This window comes from Pipistrellus hanaki, assembly GCF_964339955.1.
Source record: "Pipistrellus hanaki genome assembly, chromosome: 8".
Lineage (NCBI taxonomy): Eukaryota > Metazoa > Chordata > Mammalia > Chiroptera > Vespertilionidae > Pipistrellus > Pipistrellus hanaki.
Window position 1 is genome coordinate 44,198,783 of NC_140510.1, and position 18,863 is coordinate 44,217,645.

The window sequence follows — 18,863 nt, forward strand, 5'->3', positions numbered from 1 at the left end:
CCTGCACGCCCCCTACTGGGGACTTAGTTTGCAACCCTGTTATGTGCCTTAACTGGGAATTGAACCTTGTCCTCCTGATTCATAGGTCTATGCTCAACCACTGAGTCACACTGGCCAGGCTATTTTATTCTTTTTGAAGCAGTTGTAAATGGGATTTTTCTTTTTAGTTTCCTTTTCTAAGTAAATGTATTTATTTATTTATTTATTTATTTATTTATAAATATATTTTATTGATTTTTTACAGAGAGGAGGAGAGAGGGATAGAGAGCTAGAAACGTCGATGAGAGAGAAACATCAACCAGCTGCCTCTTGCACACCCCCTACTGGGGATGTGCCCGCAACCAATGTACATGCCCTTGACCGGAATCGAACCTGGGACCTTTCAGTCCGCAGACCGATGCTCTACCACTGAGCCAAACCGGTTTCGGCTAGTTTCCTTTTCTGATAGTTCATTATTGGTGTATAAAAATGCAACTGATTTTATTATTTTGTATCCTGCTACTTAACTGAACTCATTTAACAGTTCTAATACTGTAGTTTTTGGTATAATCTTTAGAGATCTCTATATACAATATCACGTCATCTGCAAATAATGATAGTTTTACTTCTTACTTTCCAATTTGGATGCCTTTTTATTTCTTCTTCTTGTCTGATTGCTGTGGCTAACACTTCCAGTTTTATATTGAATAAGAGTGGTGAAAGTATACATCCTGTCTTGTTCCTGATCTTAAGGGAAATGCTCATAGTTTTTGCCCATTGAGTATGATGTTGGCTGTGGGTGAAAGTCTGTAACTCTTTTATTTTTATTTTTATTTTTATTGATTTTGTACAGAGAAGAAGGGAGAGAGATAGAGAGTTAGAAACATCGATGAGAGAGAGTCATCGATCAGCTGCCTCTTGCACACCCCCTACTGGGGATATGCCCGCAACCAAGGCACATGCCCTTGACCGGAATCGAACCCAGGACCCTTCAGTCCCCAAGCCGACACTCTATCCATTGAGCCAAACCGGTCTCGGCGAAAGTCTGTAACTCTTAACTGTTTCTTTTAATAAATAGAAATTTTAAGTTAACTCATTTTGCTAGTCTTTTATTTTGTGGTTAGTATTTTTTTTTTTTACTCCCAGATTATAAGTAATTATAGTTGTAGCAACAATAATACCGTATTTGTAAATTAGGTTACAATATATAATATGTTCCCATAAGTGTGTAAGCTCAGTGTAAGGAGCATTATATGTGAATGTGTCATGCTAAGCCATGCCATGGACCATGTGTTTTGTTCACAGTAATTAGTAGGAGCTCAACAAACATTTATTGAATTAATTTGCTGCATGAATAGGGCAGTGGGTGAAAATCTTTTGGTCTTTAATAGGGATGCAGAGAAGGAAACTTTGCTTGGATTAAAAAAAAAAAGAATGGAGGAAAAGAAAAGTAGGACAACTTGAAATGGTATCGAATGATAATAAAAAAAGACCCTAGGGAGTTGTCAAGCATTCATAACCTTGGAAAAGTTGCTCCTGTAGAGGAGCTAAAATAGGTCAGACACTTAATGCACCGTCATGCTTTTTTTTCTCCAAAATATTTCTAAAGCACAACTTGAGAAATTACTAAAATGTCTTTGCTTCAATATTAAACAAATGAGAGACTAGCAGTAAGTATAGTTGCAAGGTAGCTTTTAAGATGGAAGGAAGGCAGGAAGGAGAAGAAGATGGGAGAAAGACAGGCCCACTCAGGAACAATGAATAGTTTTTCTACCAGGGTTTGTTCTTATGGTTTGAAGGCTGTGAAATGCAGAGTATCACCGCTATTTGTAAAATAGGGATAATGAGAAGTGCCTCTCAGGATGGTTGTGTTTCTTAAATGTGCTCACTTGTAGGAATTCCTGTTCATAGTAGGAACAATGTTTCTTACCATGTGAAATTTCAGCATTTGTCATTAGAACTGGCAAATTTTCTGTGTATGTAGAGAAGGTCTTGTGTGTATTTGGAGGCCAGGTAGAAATTGAAAAATTAAGGTTCTAAGCATTTTGTATATTTATGTGCCTGGCAGGTATGGCCTCCTCTAATTCTGATGGTAAGGATGGCATGGGCCATCTAGGGTTTGATGTGGATCTGGCAGAGAAGAGACCCTTTTTCTTTGTTGTGAAATGGGATATGGCCTAGAGCTGGGGTTGGAGGAGGCCCATGCACAGAAGACCACAGAGCTGATGCTCGCCGAAAACAAAGATGGATACACATCCAGGTTCATTTCCCCCTTTCCTCCGTGGGTTACTGTGTGATCTAATATGGTCCTCGTTTGGCTTCAGCTAGTTCAAGTTGGGTTTTTATCACTTGCAACTAAGAAAATCTTAATTAATACAAAAACAATTTTGAGCCGAAACCGGTTTGGCTCAATGGATAGGGTGTCGGCTTGGGGACTGAAAGGTCCCTGGTTCGATTCCAGTCAAGGGCATGTACCTTGGTTGCCGGCATATCCCCAGTAGGGGGTGTGCAAGAGGCAGCTGATCGATGACTCTCACCGATGTTTCTAACTATCTCCCTTCCTCTCTGTACAAAATCAATAAAAAATATATTTAAAACAAACAAACAAAAACAATTTTGAAGTATTTACATTAATTTTTAAATTCTCTGTTGAAGGTATCTATTTTAAGTTTGGATGTAATGATGTTATCTATTATTTATCTATAGCTTTTAACTGATCTGTGTGTTTTATTTTAATCTGAAAAGCCAATTTAGAAGTATTACCAGATTTTTCTTTGCATTAATTAAGATGAAATATGTAAAAGCACAGTTTTTTTAGGTACTATTTTTAGCTTTCAGTAACTGCAGCATATTGCATTATTTATTCAATGTCTTCAGTGGAGTAATAGTAACATACTTAAATGAAATCTTATGAGGTATATAACATTGAAGTGACTACTGAGTTTTCGGCTGAATTTCAATCTGGCTTTCCCTCATGGAAATATGATCGCTGTAGGAATTCCCCATTACACAGCACTGTTATTTGAGAGGTAATTTAGAAGAAGAATTGTTATATTACACTAATGCATTGAAAAGGAAAAATGTCAGACTTCCTGGATACAAATGATAGAAGCTCCAGATACTTTAGGAGAACCAAAAATTTGAGAGCTTGTCATATTGATTTTGAAAGCTAAAGCAGTAAAATAGTTTCTATCTGGACAGAAACTGGGTTGTTATTCATCTCAAACAATGAGTATTACCACTGATTATGATCATTAGTTGTTTTATTGAGGTATATTTTCATACTATAAAATCCACCTGTTTTTAGAGAACACAATGATTTTTAGTAAATTTCACATAGTTGTGCAACTATCATCACAATCCAAATTTAGAACATTTCTATCATTCTATGAAGACCCTTAGTACCAATTTGCTGTCACTTTTAAAAAATATATATATATTTTATTGGTTTTACACAGAGAGGAATTGAGAGGGACAGAGAGTTAGAAACACCAATGAGAGAGAAACACCGACCAGCTGCCTCTTGCATACCCCCCACTGGGGATGTGCCTGCAACCAGGGTACTTGCCCTTGACCAGAATAGAACCCGGGACCTTTCGGTCCGCAGGCCGATGCTCTATCCACTGAGCCAAACCGGTCCCGGCTGCTGCCACTTTCTGTTCTTACCTTCCCATAGATTACTCAACTGCTAATCTACTTTCTGTCTCCATAGATTTGCCTTTTCTGAACAGTTCATGTAAATGGGATCATACAATATAAAATTTGGAGGGTATCTGACTTCTTTCATGACATAAGATTTTTGAAGTTCATTCATGTTATAGCACATATTTCATGCCTTTTTATTGTTAAGTAGTATACCATTATATGGATATATCATATTTTGTTTATCCATTTATGAATTGATAGACTTTTGGATTGCTTCCAGTTTTTGTTTTTGTTTTGGCTACTATATTTACCTTTAAGTCTTTGTGTGAATATATGTTGTAAATTACCTTGGGTAGCTTCCTAGGAGTGGAATTGAAGGGCTCTGTAATAAATGTCAAGCTAACTGTCAAACATGTCCATTTCCCCACATGCTGTACTATTTTACATCCCCATCTGTGAAGTATGAGGGTGCCTGCTTCTCCACATCCTTGCTTACATTTGTTATTGTCTGTCTTGTTGATCATTCTAGTGGGTGTGTATAGCGGTATCTCATAGTTTTAATTTGCATTTCCTTCACGACTCATGATGCTGAGCACCTTTCCTGCGTCCATTTGCCATTGACATATTCATTACGGATTTGACAGTGGGGATTTCTATCGCAGAAACGAAATGCAGATGCTTAAAACACATCTGAAAGATGCTGCGTATAATTCCTATATCCAGGCACATTAAAAAACCACCACCACCACCACCACCACCATTGTCCACATGAAAGATTTTTCATATTAAAGAATTGTCACATGAAATCTTTCCGTCGCTCTCCGCTTTGAGAGCCAGGAGGCGGCGGGGAGGGGATGCGGCAGGCTCCCAGGCGAGCCGAGCTGCGGCGGCGTGCGCAGCCCGCACCAGCGCCGCAGTCCGCGGGGGCGGCGCCGGCGCCGGGGCGAAGGTGCGCGGCTGCTCCCCCCGGCTATCGCGAGAGTTGGGCGGGGGAGCGATCGCAGCAGTCAATTCCCCCACCCTCCCGGGAGGAGCCGCCGGCCCTGGGCTCTCCAAATTCTGAGCTCTCATCATGGCGGCGGCGGCCGCGGCGGCCGCCGGGGGCCCCCAGGCGCCCCAGCCCGAGCCGCCCGCCCCCGGGCCGGCGCTGGACAAGGCGGCCACCGCGGCGCACCTGAAGGCGGCCCTGAGCCGCCCGGACAACCGGGCGGGCGCCGAGGAGCTGCAGGCGCTGCTGGAGCGGGTGCTGAGCGCCGAGCGGCCGCTGGCCCCGGCTGCGGACGGCGAGGAGGCGGCGGGCGGCGGCGGCGCGGCGGCGGCGGCCGAGGAGGAGGCCCTGGAGTGGTGCAAGTGCCTCCTGGCGGGCGGCGGCGGCTACGAGGAGTTCTGCGCGGCCGTGCGGGCCTACGACCCCGCGGCGCTCTGCGGCCTGGTCTGGACGGCCAACTTCGTGGCCTACCGCTGCCGGACGTGCGGCATCTCCCCGTGCATGTCGCTGTGCGCCGAGTGCTTCCACCAGGGCGACCACACGGGACACGACTTCAACATGTTCCGCAGCCAGGCCGGCGGCGCCTGCGACTGCGGGGACAGCAACGTGATGCGGGAGAGCGGGTGAGTGCAGCCCTCCCTCCCCCGGGGCGCCGGGGGGCGCAGCGGGGGGTCCAGGCCTGGGTTTTGGGAGCCCGGCGATGGATGGGGACGTGGGGGCCCGATCCTGAGCTGCGAAGGGGAAGGAGCGCGGGGAGGAGGGTGCAGGCACACGCGGATGGAGGTGTCGGAGCTGTCAGCGGCGGAGAGGGGGTGACAGGGAGGGGAGAGGGGGAGCGTGTTGAAGAGACTGGCTGAGAATGTTGCGGGGAAGCCGGGGCCCCGACTTGAGTGATGGCGAGGAAGGAGCCTGTGCCTGCTGGGGTAGCAGGAGGGAAAGGATGCCTGGGGAGTCTGGTGTCGAGCTGTCAGTGGTGCACTTGTTGGGAAAGGCTGTGCACAGACAGCTGCGTGCTTCTTGGGGAGACGTGACGCTGTGATTTGGTTTGGCTGGGAGGGGTAGGTGGGCCGAATTGGATCCGAATTGGATCGCGGGGTTGTGAGAGGCAGCGGGGAGGTGGTCCTGCAGCCCGCAGGGGGAGGACGGCGCAGGGAGAAGGGCTTCTGAACTGTCAGTGTGCGGCTGTCTCTGTGCGAAGCAGCCCTGGAGCTCATGGGGGTGGAGGGAGGAGCGAGTGGGAGGGAGGGGCCTGTAGGGAAAGCGACTGTTGAGCTGTCAGTGGGGCATTTGGTGTGCTGGCATGACATCTCGAATCGGGCTCCCGAGCAGTCAGTTATAGAATACCCTCTGTACCAGAAGAACAGACCAAACACGGAGCAAATCAGGAATCAGACGTTCGCTCTTCTCCAGTTTAAAAGGGCACCTTATTCACTGTGTATGTAATACGTGCCATCTTTCTAAAAGGAGACACTCAACAAAATGCTTTTTTTTTTTTTTTTTCAATAGGTGGGGGGTACCATGGTGTTGGGGTTTGGAAGAGAAGACATTTCAGGGATTGCAGTGAGTTAAAGAGTTAGTATTATACATGCAGTGTTTTGGCTTGGGACACGATGCCCATGCTTAGGGAAGTCCTGGGCAAAGGAAAAGCTCTGTGACTGAGAGGAAATTTTAGTTGGGCAGTAGTTGAATGTTAGCAAATTTAACCCTTTGCACTCCGCTGTCCCCTGTCAGGGGACATCGGAATTCTAGCATATCACTCGGATGTCCCCTCTCAGGGGACATTGCAGTTTATTAGTGATTACTGGGAATTGAGTTATTTCAACGCACTCCGCCGCAAAGTAGCGTCGAGTAGCTGGTAGCCAATGTCCAGAATGGTTCGGAGTGCAAAGGGCTAGTTATTCAAGTTTTTAAAATTTTAGGTCTCATAGAGTATAATCCCTTTAGAAATGGTCACTTTTTTTCTTTGGAGTACTTGTAGGTAACTTTCAACAGATGTTTGTATCCACTAAACTAAGCAAGGTTCCTGGGATATTAAACATGAATAAGACGTAAGACACTTACAATAGAATAGAAAATGATAAATTCCTTAAATAGTTCAGGAGTTAGAGGAGGCTTCTGTGCAGAGAAAGTAAGAAAAAGGCTTTAGAAAGGAGGTATTTTGAGCCTTGGCCAGTAGTTCAATGGTTAGAGCGTCATCCTGTGCACTGAAGGGTCACCGGTTTGATTCTTGGTCAGGGCAATACCAAGTTGCAGTTCTATCTCTGGTAGGCTTGAGGCAACTGATGTTTTTTTTCCTTTCTTTTTTTTCTTTTTCTCTCTCTCTCCCTCCTTTCCCCTCTTTCTACCTCTCTCTCTAGAATCAATGAAAAGCATAACCTCATGTGAGGATTAAAAAAATTAGATACCTGTCTAGTGTGGCTCAGTGGTTGAGCATTGACCTATGAAGTAGGAGGATACGGTTTGATTCCCCGTCAGGGCACATGCCTGGGTTGCAAGCTTGATCCTCAGTGTGGGACATGCAGGAGGCAGCTGATCAATCATTCTCTCCCATCATTGATGTTTCTATTTCTTTCTTCCTCTCCCTTCTCTCTAAAGTCAATAGAAATAAATTTTAAAAAAGAAAGGTTGTTTTTTTAAAAAAATATATATTTTATTGATTTTTTTACAGAGAGGAAGAGAGAGGGATAGAGAGTTAGACACATCGATGAGAGAGAATCATCGACCAACTGCCTCCTGCACACCCCCTATTGGGGATGTGTCCGCAACCAAGGTATATGTTCTTGACCGGAATCAAACCCGGGATCTTTCAGTCCGTAGGCCGTTGCTCTATCCATTGAGCCAAACCGGTTTAGGCAAGAAAGGTTTTTTGAGATTGCTACTACTACTACTACTAGTGTTACTAATAACAGTAATACCCCTACATAGTTTGGCTCAGTGGATAGAGTGTTGGTCTGAGGACTGAAGGTCCCAGGTTCGATTCCAGTCAAGGGCACATGCCCGGGTTGTGGACTTAATTGGCTGCACCTTGATCAAAGATTCTCTCTCATCAATGATGTTTCTATCTCTCTCTCCCTCTCCCTTCCTCTCTGAAATAAAAAATATATATATTTGGAAAAAATAACAGTAATAATTGCAGCTAACATTCAAGAGCATAAGGTATAAGACTGACATTCATTTTTTCATATGTATATTATTGTTGATAGTATTACAGATGTCTCCCATTTCCCCTTTCCCCCCTCCTTCCCCCCCACTTGCCCCCACTCCTTCCAGCCCCTACTGATGCCCCTAGGTCTTTACCACCCTATTGTCCATGGGCTATGGATATAAGTTCTTTTGGTTTATCTCTTCATGTCCCCCCATCACCAAGTACTAACATTAAAAAAATAGTTTTTGATCCGAACCGGTTTGGCTCAGTGGCTAGAGCATCGGTCTGCAGACTGAAAGGTCCCAGGTTTGATTCTGGTCAAGGGCATGTACATTGGTTGCGGGCACGTCCCTGGAGTGGGGTGTGCAGGGGGCAGCTGATCAATGTCTTTCTCTCATTGATGTTTCTAGCTCTCTATCTCTCTCCTCTCCCTTCTCTGTAAAAAATCAATAAAATATATATTTAAAAAATAGTTTTTGAAATTAATATTTGAATAGGTAAAATATTCATATAGCTAAAAAAATAAAAAAAAGCCCAAACATAAACAGTTTGAAGTGTCCCTCCCATCTTGTCTTCCATCTGCCCAGTTTTGTTCCACCATTGTTAGTTTCTCAGTGCAAAAACCAACAATGATGAATATGTGTTTTGATTTTTAGTCTTTTTTTATGCAAAACATAACATGCTATATGCATTGTTCTACACATCTTGCATTTTTCACTTATGAAAAGGCTAAGAGGTCTTTCCATGCCAGTCTGTTTAAAAAACAAAACTGCTACATAGTGTTCCATGTCATGAAGTTGCCATACTTTGTTTAATCATCACTTTTGGTGGATATTTGTTTTCCGTTATGAGATATAAAACCTGGTATACCTGTCTTTTCAGACCTATGAAAGAATATCAATGGAGCCGAAACCGGTTTGGCTCAGTGGATAGAGCGTCAGCCTGCGGACTGAAGGGTCTCAGGTTCGATTCCGGTCGGGGGCATGTGCCTTGGTTGTGGGCACATCCCCAGAGGGGGGTGTGCAGGGGGTGGCTGATCGATGTTTCTCTCTCATGATGTTTCTGACACTCTATCTCTCTCCCTTCTCTCTGTAGAAAAATCAATAAAATATATATATTAAAAAAAAAGAATATCAATGGAATAAGTTCTCAAAAGTTGGATTTCCAAATTGCTCTCCATAAGGCTTAGTACTAAGCAGGGAATGAGACTCCTTGTTTTCTAACAGCCTTATCAACAGTGTTTGGACTTTTATCCACCTATTTGGAAAACAGTGGTCAAATATTAACTGCTTGCCCGGCTGGTGTAGCTTAATGGTTGAGCATTGACCTATGAACCAGGAGGTCACGGTTAGATTTCTGGTCAGGGTTGTGGGCTCGATCCCCAGTGTGGGGTGTGCAGGAAGCAGCTGATCAGTGATTCTCTCTTATCATTGATGCTTCTATCTCTCTATCCTCCCTTCTTCTCTGAATTCAATAAAATATATATATAATGACAACAAAAATATTAATTGCTTTACATGATTTAACTCATTTAATTTTCAACAATTCTGAGATTATTGCTGTTATTATTCCATTGCATAGAAAAGGAAAGTGGGGCGCAGAGTTTTAAAAAACTTGCCCAAGATTACACAAGCACTAAATTAGGCACGCTGGCTCTGGAGCCTGACCACTCAACACTTCTTTCTACTGTCTCTACAAATGACATTCTTGTTTGTACTTCCATTTAATCTGTTTTTTGTTTTGTTTTAAATATTCCATTCTGTTGGGTCTTTTTCTTTTTAAACTAACATTTTTAGTATTGATATAATAAATGTGATATTAACAGGTATACAAAGCAAAGGAAGAAAACAACTGAGAATTCATTTGTGGGATGAGATCACAAAGGCTATGGAAACTATCCTAATATATAAAGAGCCAGGGTCTGTAATGACCAAGGCTCCACCGAACATCAGAAGTCAGTGCTGGGTTGCTGTGGTGACCCAGCACTGACTACAGCTGGTGCCGGCCCAGTGACCCAGCACTGACTGCCCAGGGCCTGTGGATCAGGCCCAGAGAGAGGCCTTCAGAGAGAGGCAAGATTTGATCTCTAGCATGCGTGGCAGCTGTTGATCAGCTGTTGCCTGGCTCTTTCTCTCCTGACTTCGCCAGCAGCCATGCCTCTGTTTCTCTCGGGGAGCCCTGCTTCTTTGATCAGGCCCAAAGATAGGGACACTGACTGGCAAAGAAACCTACCAATCAGAACCAAATCTGGGTGAAGTGCGAGTTGCCAATGGCTGCCTAGGAGGCAAAGCTTTTGACGCTGAATGGCATAGAAACCGACCAATCAGAACCTAATCTGGGTGAACTGTGAAGGCAGACCTAAGGTGGGGGCTACGTGAAGCTTGCCCGCCCTCGAAGCTCACTGCTGGATGTTCTGCAAAACTCTCCCCGCCCCACGCTGCTCTGTGAAACTCCCCCGCCCCACGCTGCTCTGCAAAACTCAATGAAACCAAGAGCTGGTACTTCGAAAAGATAAACAAAATTGATAAACCTTTAGCTAGACTCATCAAGAAAATTAGAAGACCAAAATAAATAAAATGAGAAATGAAAGAGAAGTGACAACTGACACCACAGAAATACAAAATTTTAAAGAAAATATCAAAAATTACATGCCACAAATTGCATAACCTGGGAGAAATGGATAAATTTTTAGAAACATACAATCTGTTAAGAGTGAATTGAGAAGAATCCTAATATATAAAGAGCCAGGTGCCATCATGACTGAACAGACGACTGGTTACTATGAAGTGCATGGAGCACCTCTCGGCCCTCCCTCCTCCCCTGGCTCCCGAGCTGCTGGCCATGAGCGGGCGACCAGGCTGGCAGGGAGGGCACTTGAGGGTGATCAGGCAGGGGCAGTTAGGGGTGATCAGGCAGGCAGGCAGGCAGGTGAGCAGTTAGGAGCCAGTGGTCTCAGATTTTGAGAGGAATGTCTGACTGCTGGTTTAGGCCCGATTGACATTCCCTGAGTGGTCTGGATTGGAGAGGATGCAGGCTGTGTTGAGGGGGACCCCCCTTCTGTGCACAAATTTCGTGCACTGGGCCTCTAGTAACTACTAATGAAATTGAAAAAAACAACGACTTCCCATCAAATAAAAGTCCTGGACTAGATAGCTTCACAGGTGAATTTTACCAAATATTCAAAGAAGAACTAACACCTACCCCTCTCAAAATGTTGCAAAAAATTAACGAGAAAGGAATGCTCCCAAGTGCATTTTACAAGACCAACACTATGCTAACTTCAGACCCAACAGAGACATTTAGAAAAAAGTGAAATGTAGGCCAATATCTTTGATGATGATAGATGCAAAAGTCCTCAACAAAATACTAACAAACTGAGTTCAGCAACACATCAATTATACACCATGATCAAATAGGTTTTTTGGGATGCAAGATTGGTTCAGTATTCACAAGTCCATTAACATGATACACTACATAGACAAAATAAGATAAAAATCATATCATATCAATAGATGCAAAGTAAACATTTTACAAAATCCAACATCCATTTATGATCAAATCTCTTAGCAAAGTAGGAATAGAGGGAACATACCTGAACATAATAAGGAACATATGTAACAAACTAACATCTAACATCATACCATAACATTCATCCCCCCATTCCCATCCCAAACCTCTCCCCACATATGTCCCCCGCTGTTGTCCATGACCACTGGTTAGGCTTATATGCATGCACACAAGTCCTTTGGTTGATCTCTCCCTCTTACCCCCATCCTCCCCTATTTTCCTTCTGAGGTTTGATAGTCTGATTGTTGCTTCTCTGTCTCCGGGTCTGTTTCTGTTCGGTCCGACATTTGTAAGTTAGAATTTGCATGGTATATCTGTTTCCATCCTTTTACTTTTACCTTAAGTATATCTAAAGACAGTGGTTTTCATTGATCAGCTGCCTCTTGCAAACCCCCTGCTGGGGATGTGCCCGCAACCACGGTACATGTCCCCGACCGGAATCGAACCTGGTACCTTTCAGTCTGGCCGATGCTCTATCCACTGAGCCAAACCGGTTTTGGCAGAAAATCTCTGTCTTTTAATTGGTATGCTTATTACCATTCACATTTATTGTAATTCTTTGTATTGCTTTATTAACACCCATTATCTTGCTAGTTTTTTATTTTACATTACATTTTTTACCCTTTTCGTCCAGATAATAAGCCGTGAGGTAGTATTTTTGTCCTCATTTTGTGGAAAAGGAAGTTAAGGGTCTTATTCAATGTGTGATCACTAACATAGCTGGGATCCAGATCTTCTGAATTGGAGTCTGTGGAATAAATATTGTTTTGAAATGTGAACCACTCTTTTGCTTACTGATTAACACCTTTTCAGAGGTACATATATTTGTCTGTAATTTGTCATCCATGGTTACTTTTTCTGGCAATTATTTATGGTGACAACAAAATGTGATTTAATCTTTCCAGCCCTTAGGCTGCTTATTTGCAAAGGTGCACATACAATTTCAATGGTAGAATGCACCCTAAAGATCATTTACTACCAACTCTTCATTTTGTAGTTGAGATTTTTGAAGCAGTGGTTGAGATCTCTGTATTTTAAATACTTTCCTCATAATCTAAGAGCATTGAACTCATTGATTATTGGAACATGGATTCATGTAATTAATAGATTAGGTAGAATTTTACATTTTCAATTCTATGGTTATATATCATTTGGATCCTTGTAGAAGATGGAGTTAACATTAATGTACAAGAATCAACTGCTTGGTTTTATAAATAAAGTTTTATTGGAACAAATCACACTCATTTATTTATATTGTTCATGGTTGCTGACAGACAGACTTGAGTAGTTGCTACAGAGACTGTTTGCCTCTTAAAGCCTAAAATATGTACTATCTGGCCTATAAGAAAAACATTGTGGACTTACATAATAGAGCCATGTTTGTTTGTTTTTTTAATCTAAAGATGCATGTTGTGCTGTGACCTGCATGGCTAGGGTTCAGGACCTAAAGAAAGGGCTGATGCACAAATGAAAATACCATAAAAGAAATATGAACTTAGAAGTTATAGGGGACCAGGTGGAGACCTCTCTCTTGGAGAGGCACACTGAAATCTGGCCTTATCTGCTTTTTATTCAGTTTTAGATACACATCTTGCCTTTAGTAAAGCACAGCAAACAGCTAGCAGACAGACCATCTCTAAGGTCAATAAAGATCAGTAAAGATCAGTAAGGTCCAGTAAACATTACTTTGAGGCTATTAGGTCAGAAAATTGCTTCGAGCCACCACAGTCTCAACATGGAACCATCGGTGCTTAGCATCAGCCTGCTAACACCCAAGGTCCATTGGCCTTCCTTGATGCCCTCTTATGATAGTATCAGCAGTAGGTGGCTTCCCACAATATTCTTTCTCAACTAATTAAGATTATTAGCAAACCTGGGCAGGAGACAGTTTCTGAGGACTTTCCATTTTGCTAAACAATGCCTCATTATAATAGATCAGGGTTATTATAAGCTATGAGCAGTGTCTTTTTATCAGGTAGTTTACAAAGATGTGCTGGTTCTTAAAATGTGAGTACATTTTCTTTTTCCCTGTAAAGAGACTTAGTTTCTCTTTGATATCTGCATGAATTTATGTGTGTTGTTCATGTGTATTTACCTAACAAAAGAGTAACACTCTAATTGACTGTACCTTCATGACGCCCACCAGCCAATCAGGAGTGAGTATGCAAATTAACCCAACAAAGATGGTGGGCTAATTTGCATACACAGGCACCAAGTGGCTGGGGGTGGGATGCTTGTGGCATCGTCATGACGACGATGCAGGCATTCTGCACCACCCCAGCTGCTCCTGGCCTCTGGGCCATGTGGGAATGCAGAAAGACAGCTCCGGGCCAGAGCAGAAAGGCTGCTCTGGCCAGATTGAAGGCAGTGCCAGCAGCCAGGGGAATGAAGGCCCATTCTTGCACGAATCTTCATTGTATATATGCATATATGCACGTATGTATATATGCATAGGAGAGTATGAGAAAGAGAAGAAAAGGAGAAGTCTGGTAAATAATTCTGGTTGAGGTCTGACCAGTATGACTCGAGTGTTGTCTCATGCACCGAAGGGTTGCTGGTTTGATTCTGGTCAGGGCACATGCTCAGGTTGCAGGTTTGATCCCTGGTTGGGTGTGGCAGCCTACTGATGTTTCTCTCTCTCTTCCTTTCCCTTCCCATCTCTCTCTCTATAATAAATAAAAATATATTTTAAAAATTCTGTTTGATCTCACACCTGTCAGAATGGCCAACATCAACAAATCAACAAAGGACAAGTGTTGGCGAGGTTGCGGAGAAAAAGGAACCCTCGTGCACTGCTGGTGGGAATGCAGATTGGTGCAACCACTGTGGAGAACAGTGTGGAGTTTCCTCAAAAAACTGAAAATGGAACTCCCATTTGACCCAGTAATCCCACTTCTAGGAATATATCCCAAGAAACTAGAAACACCAATCAGAAAGGATATATGCACCCCTATGTTCATAGCAGCACAATCTACAATAGCCAGAATTTGGAAACAGCCTAAGTGTCCGTCAGCAGATGATTGGATCCAAAAACTATGGTACATCTACACAATGGAATACTATGCGGCCATAAAAAAGAAGGAATTCTCATCATTTGCAGCAACCTGGATGGAATTGGAGAACATCATGCTGAGTGAAATAAGCCAATCAATGAAAGAGAAACACCACATGACCTCACTCACTTGTGGATAATAAAGAGCATTATAAACTGATGAACCAAAAGATAGATATAGAGACAGTATATCAACAAGTAGACTGTCAAATTACAGCAGGGAGGGGAGGAAGATCTGGGGGAGATAATAGATCAACCGAAGGACTTTTTTACATGCATATAAGTACAACCAATGGACACAAAACTCTGGGGAGGGAGGGGATGTGTGGGAGGGAGGGAGGGGGGCAAAAAAAAAATCAATAAAATATATTTAAAAAAAAAATAAATAAAGACATATGACATAAAAAAAAAGAAAAAAGAAAAAAAAAGAAAAAGAAAAATGAAACCCTGGATAGAGACTACTATAACCAGTCAATGTTTATGATATAATGTTAAAAAATACAAATCTGTATATTTAATATGATAATTTCATTCATATGTATGTACATGCACACAAATAATACGTTTAAGCAAAGACAAATACTGAAAGGAAATACAACAAAATTCAAGCTGTGACTATTTCTGGTGATGTGATTTAAATGTTCCCACACTTAATTTTTTTTTCAAAAATAAACATGCTACCTTCAAAAAAAAAAAAAAAAAAAAAAATTCTGTTTGGCCGAAACCAATTTGGCTCAGTGGTAGAGCGTCGGTCTTCAGACTGAAGGGTCCTGGGTTCGATTCCGGTCAGGGGCATGTGTATTGGTTGCGGGCACATCCCCGGTGGGGGGGGTGCGGGAGGCAGCTGGTCGATGTTTCTCTCTCATCGACGTTTCTAGCTCTCTATCTCTCTCCCTTCCTCTCTGTAAAAAATCAATAAAATAAAATTGAAAAAAATAAAATAAAAAAATAAAAAATTCTGTTTGAAAGGTCCCAAGTACAGGTTTTTTCTGCTATGAGAAAATAGAGTATTCCTATGAAATCTTCTGTAAGCAAAAATGGTACAAAGTGAAAAGCAATTACCATTAATTTATATGGAAATTTTTGAGTATTCTTAGATCTCCCAAATAACCTACCAAATCATACCAGATAACATACAAAACCTAAAATAACACCAACAATATTAAAAACCGGAATGATATAAGTACACAGCCTAGATAAAGTACAAATAATGTATGTATGGTATAGTTTGCCTTACTAGATCTGGGAAGCAGCGAGCTCACTGGTAAGTGAGAGGTGGTGATGATGCTGTATTAAGCAGAGTTGATGGAGGTTGGGGTAGTGGGAGGTAGGTGTAGAAGAGAGAGGCAGAGGGTCATCTGTTAACATCTCATCATTGTCTGAATCATCAGGGCAGGCAGATTATATCTGCTTTTCTTCTTTTCTTTTCTTTTTTTAAATATATTTTATTGATTTTTCACAGAGAGGAAGGGAAAGGGATAGATAGCCAGAAACATCGATGAGAGAGAATCATCGACCAGCTACCTCCTGCACCCCCCCCAACAGGGACGTGCCCGCAACCAATGTACATGCCCCTGACAGGAATTGAACCTGGGACCTTTCAGTCCGCAGACCCATGCTCTATCCACTGAGCCAAACCGGTTTCGGCTATATCTGCTTTTTTTAATATTGAAAGTTGAGGTCCAAAGTTAGTTGTCATATCTTTTCCTCTTGCAATTGCATTAATTCTTAATCTGTAAGTTGTTGGCCATGGGATGCCAAAACCTCTTCAACATTTTTTTTTTTTTTTGTAATTCCTACCCGAGGATATTTTGCCCATTGATTTTTATTTATTAATTATTTATTTATTTTTATAAATATATTTTTATTAATTTCAGAGAGGAAGGAAGAAGGAGAGAGAGAAACATCAATGATGACAGAGAATCATTGATTGGCTGCCTCCTGCACGCTCCACACTGGGGATCAAGCCTGCAACCCAGGCATGTGCCCTGACCGGGACTCAAACCGGTGACCTCTTGGTTCCTGGGTCCACGCTCAAATGCTGAGCCACACCCAGCTGGGCGCCCATTGATTTTTAGAGAGTGGAAGGGAGGAAAGAAAAGAAGAAGGGAAGGAAGGAGAGAGAGAAAGAGAGAAACATTGATGAGAGAGAGACACATTGATTGTTTTTTTCCCTCACATGCCTTACCAGGGGTCAGGGACCGAACTGCAACCCAGGTACACGCCCTTGACCGGGATTCAAACCTTCAGTGCCTGGACTGACGCTCTAATCATTGAGCAACACGGGCCAGAGCCAACATCAACTTTATTAGCTTCCACAAACCCACCCTTCATTAAAAAAACCTTTATTGTTAAAGTATAACATATGTCCCCTTTTTTCTCCAATTGACACCTTATAACCCACCCCTGCCCTCTGCCTCAGACTTCCACCATCCTATTGTCTGTGTCCATGGGTTATGCATATATACATACAAGTTATTAGATTGATCTCTTTCCATCCACTCCTGCCCTCCCTCTGATATTCTACAATCTGTTCCATGCTTCTATATCTCTGGATCTATTTTGTTCATCAGCTTATTTTGTTCATTAGATTACATATGAGATCCTTGTCTTTCTCTGACTGACTTATTTCGCTTAGCATAATACTCTTCAGGTCCCTCTGTGCTGTCTCAAAGGGTAGGAGAGCCTTCTTTTTCACTGCTGCATAAACTTCCATGGTGTAAATGTACCTCAGCTATTAAAAAAAAAAAATCTATTTTATTGATTTTTTTTTTTAACAGAGAGGAAGGGAGAGGGTTAGAGAGGATGAAACATAGTCGAGAGAGAAACATCAATCAGCTGCCTCTTGCACACCCCCTACTGGGGATGTGCCTGCAACCAAGGTACATGCCCTTGACCGGAATCGAACCGGGACCCTTCAAGTCCGCAGACCGACGCTCTACCACTGAGCCAAACCGGTTAGGGCTACCACAGCTTTTTTATCCGTTCATCTACTACTGACAGACATTTGGACTGTTGCCACATCTTAGCTATTGTAAATTGTGCTGCTATGAACATAGATGTGCATACATTTTTTTCTGATTGGAGTGTTAGGTTTCTTAGGGTTGAGCACTGCTTCATGCACCAAGAGGTTGCCGTTTTGATTGCTGGCCAGCGCATCTGCCTGGGTTACAGTCTCGATCCCTGGTAGGGGAAGTGCAGGAGGCAGCTGATCGATGTTTGTCTCTCTCCCTCTCTTTCCTCTCTCTAAAAGAAATAAAACATTTTTTTTTTAAAATTGTTTCATTGCTTTGTGACAGTTTCTTCCAAATGCATTTCTCATTCAGACTGGTAGCCCATTGAGAGCATCCCCAAGGTGGGTGATTTCCCATTTTATATTGTACTCTTTCCAGATCCCTCGTAAAGATGCTTCAGAGTTGCCTTTTCTGTCAATGGCACTTACAATAAAACACATAGCATTTTTCATAGGATAAGCCCTAATTGTGCTTTTAGGCTTTGGTCACATGGTGGCAGCAGCTGTATTGTATTCAGCAGTAAGAACACAATATAAATGTTACCACCATACTTGGTAATGCCAGGCAGGTGATCAGCACACTTACTACCAGAAAACACCTATTATCGAGGTTAGTTCCTTTAAGGTATTTAAAAATATATATATATTTTATTGATTTTTTTACAGAGAAGAAGGGAGAGGAATAGAGAGCTAGAAACATCGATGAGAGAGAAACATCGACCAGTTGCCTCCCACACACCCCCTACCGGGGATGTGCCCGCAACCAATGTACATGCCCTTGACGGAATTGAACCTGGGATCTTTCAGTCCACAGGCAGACGCTCTATCCTCTGAGCCAAACCTGTTTCAGCCTTTAAGGTATTTTTCAGCAAAAGGATCAATGTATCTACTCGTATTCAGAAAAATATCACTTGGTTATTCAGACTGCTTACATGTGAATGAAACAATAGGAAGTATATATATATTTTTTTATCAACATCTTTAAGTGTCTTCTATTTTTCTGAATGGCTCTACCACAGCTCACTGTAAAACAAACATTGAACACTGTTTTTGCTTTTTGACTTTTTTTTTGTAAGAGCAAAATTCTTTTTGTATTTCTTTTGGTTAGCAAAAACAGTTACATTCAAGTAAAGTGGTGTAAAGTGAAATTTTAAAAAACAGTGATACTGCCCTGGCCGGTTTGGCTCAGTGGATAGAGCATCAGCCTGTGAACTGAAAGGTCCCAGGTTTGATTCCGGTCAAGGGCACATACTTGAGTTGTGGGCTTTATCCCCAGTGGGGGACTTGCAGTAGGCAGCCAATCCATTATTCTCTCTCATTGAGGATATTTCTATCCATCTCTCCCTCTTCCTTTCTCTGAAATCAATAAAAAAATATATATATTTAAACAAGGATACTTTTATATAGTTCACTAAAAAAAGAAAAAAAAAGAAAAAAAAAGAAAAATCTGTAATGTAGGTGTTTTTTTTAAAAA

General features: G+C 42.2%; 1 protein-coding gene across 5 annotated transcripts in view; it reads left to right on the forward strand.

Annotated features, from left to right (window-relative positions):
* Positions 1–4,625: 4,625 nt before the first annotated feature.
* UBR3 (ubiquitin protein ligase E3 component n-recognin 3) overlaps positions 4,626–18,863 on the forward strand; it is a 135,965-nt gene continuing 121,727 nt past the window's right edge. For all 5 annotated transcript variants that reach the window (XM_084892284.1, XM_084892286.1, XM_084892287.1 and 2 more), the window contains exon 1: positions 4,626–5,235. In XM_084892284.1, coding sequence (XP_084748410.1) covers positions 4,697–5,235 — 539 coding nt within the window. In that variant the 5' untranslated portion in view covers positions 4,626–4,696. The remainder of the gene's footprint in view (positions 5,236–18,863) is intronic.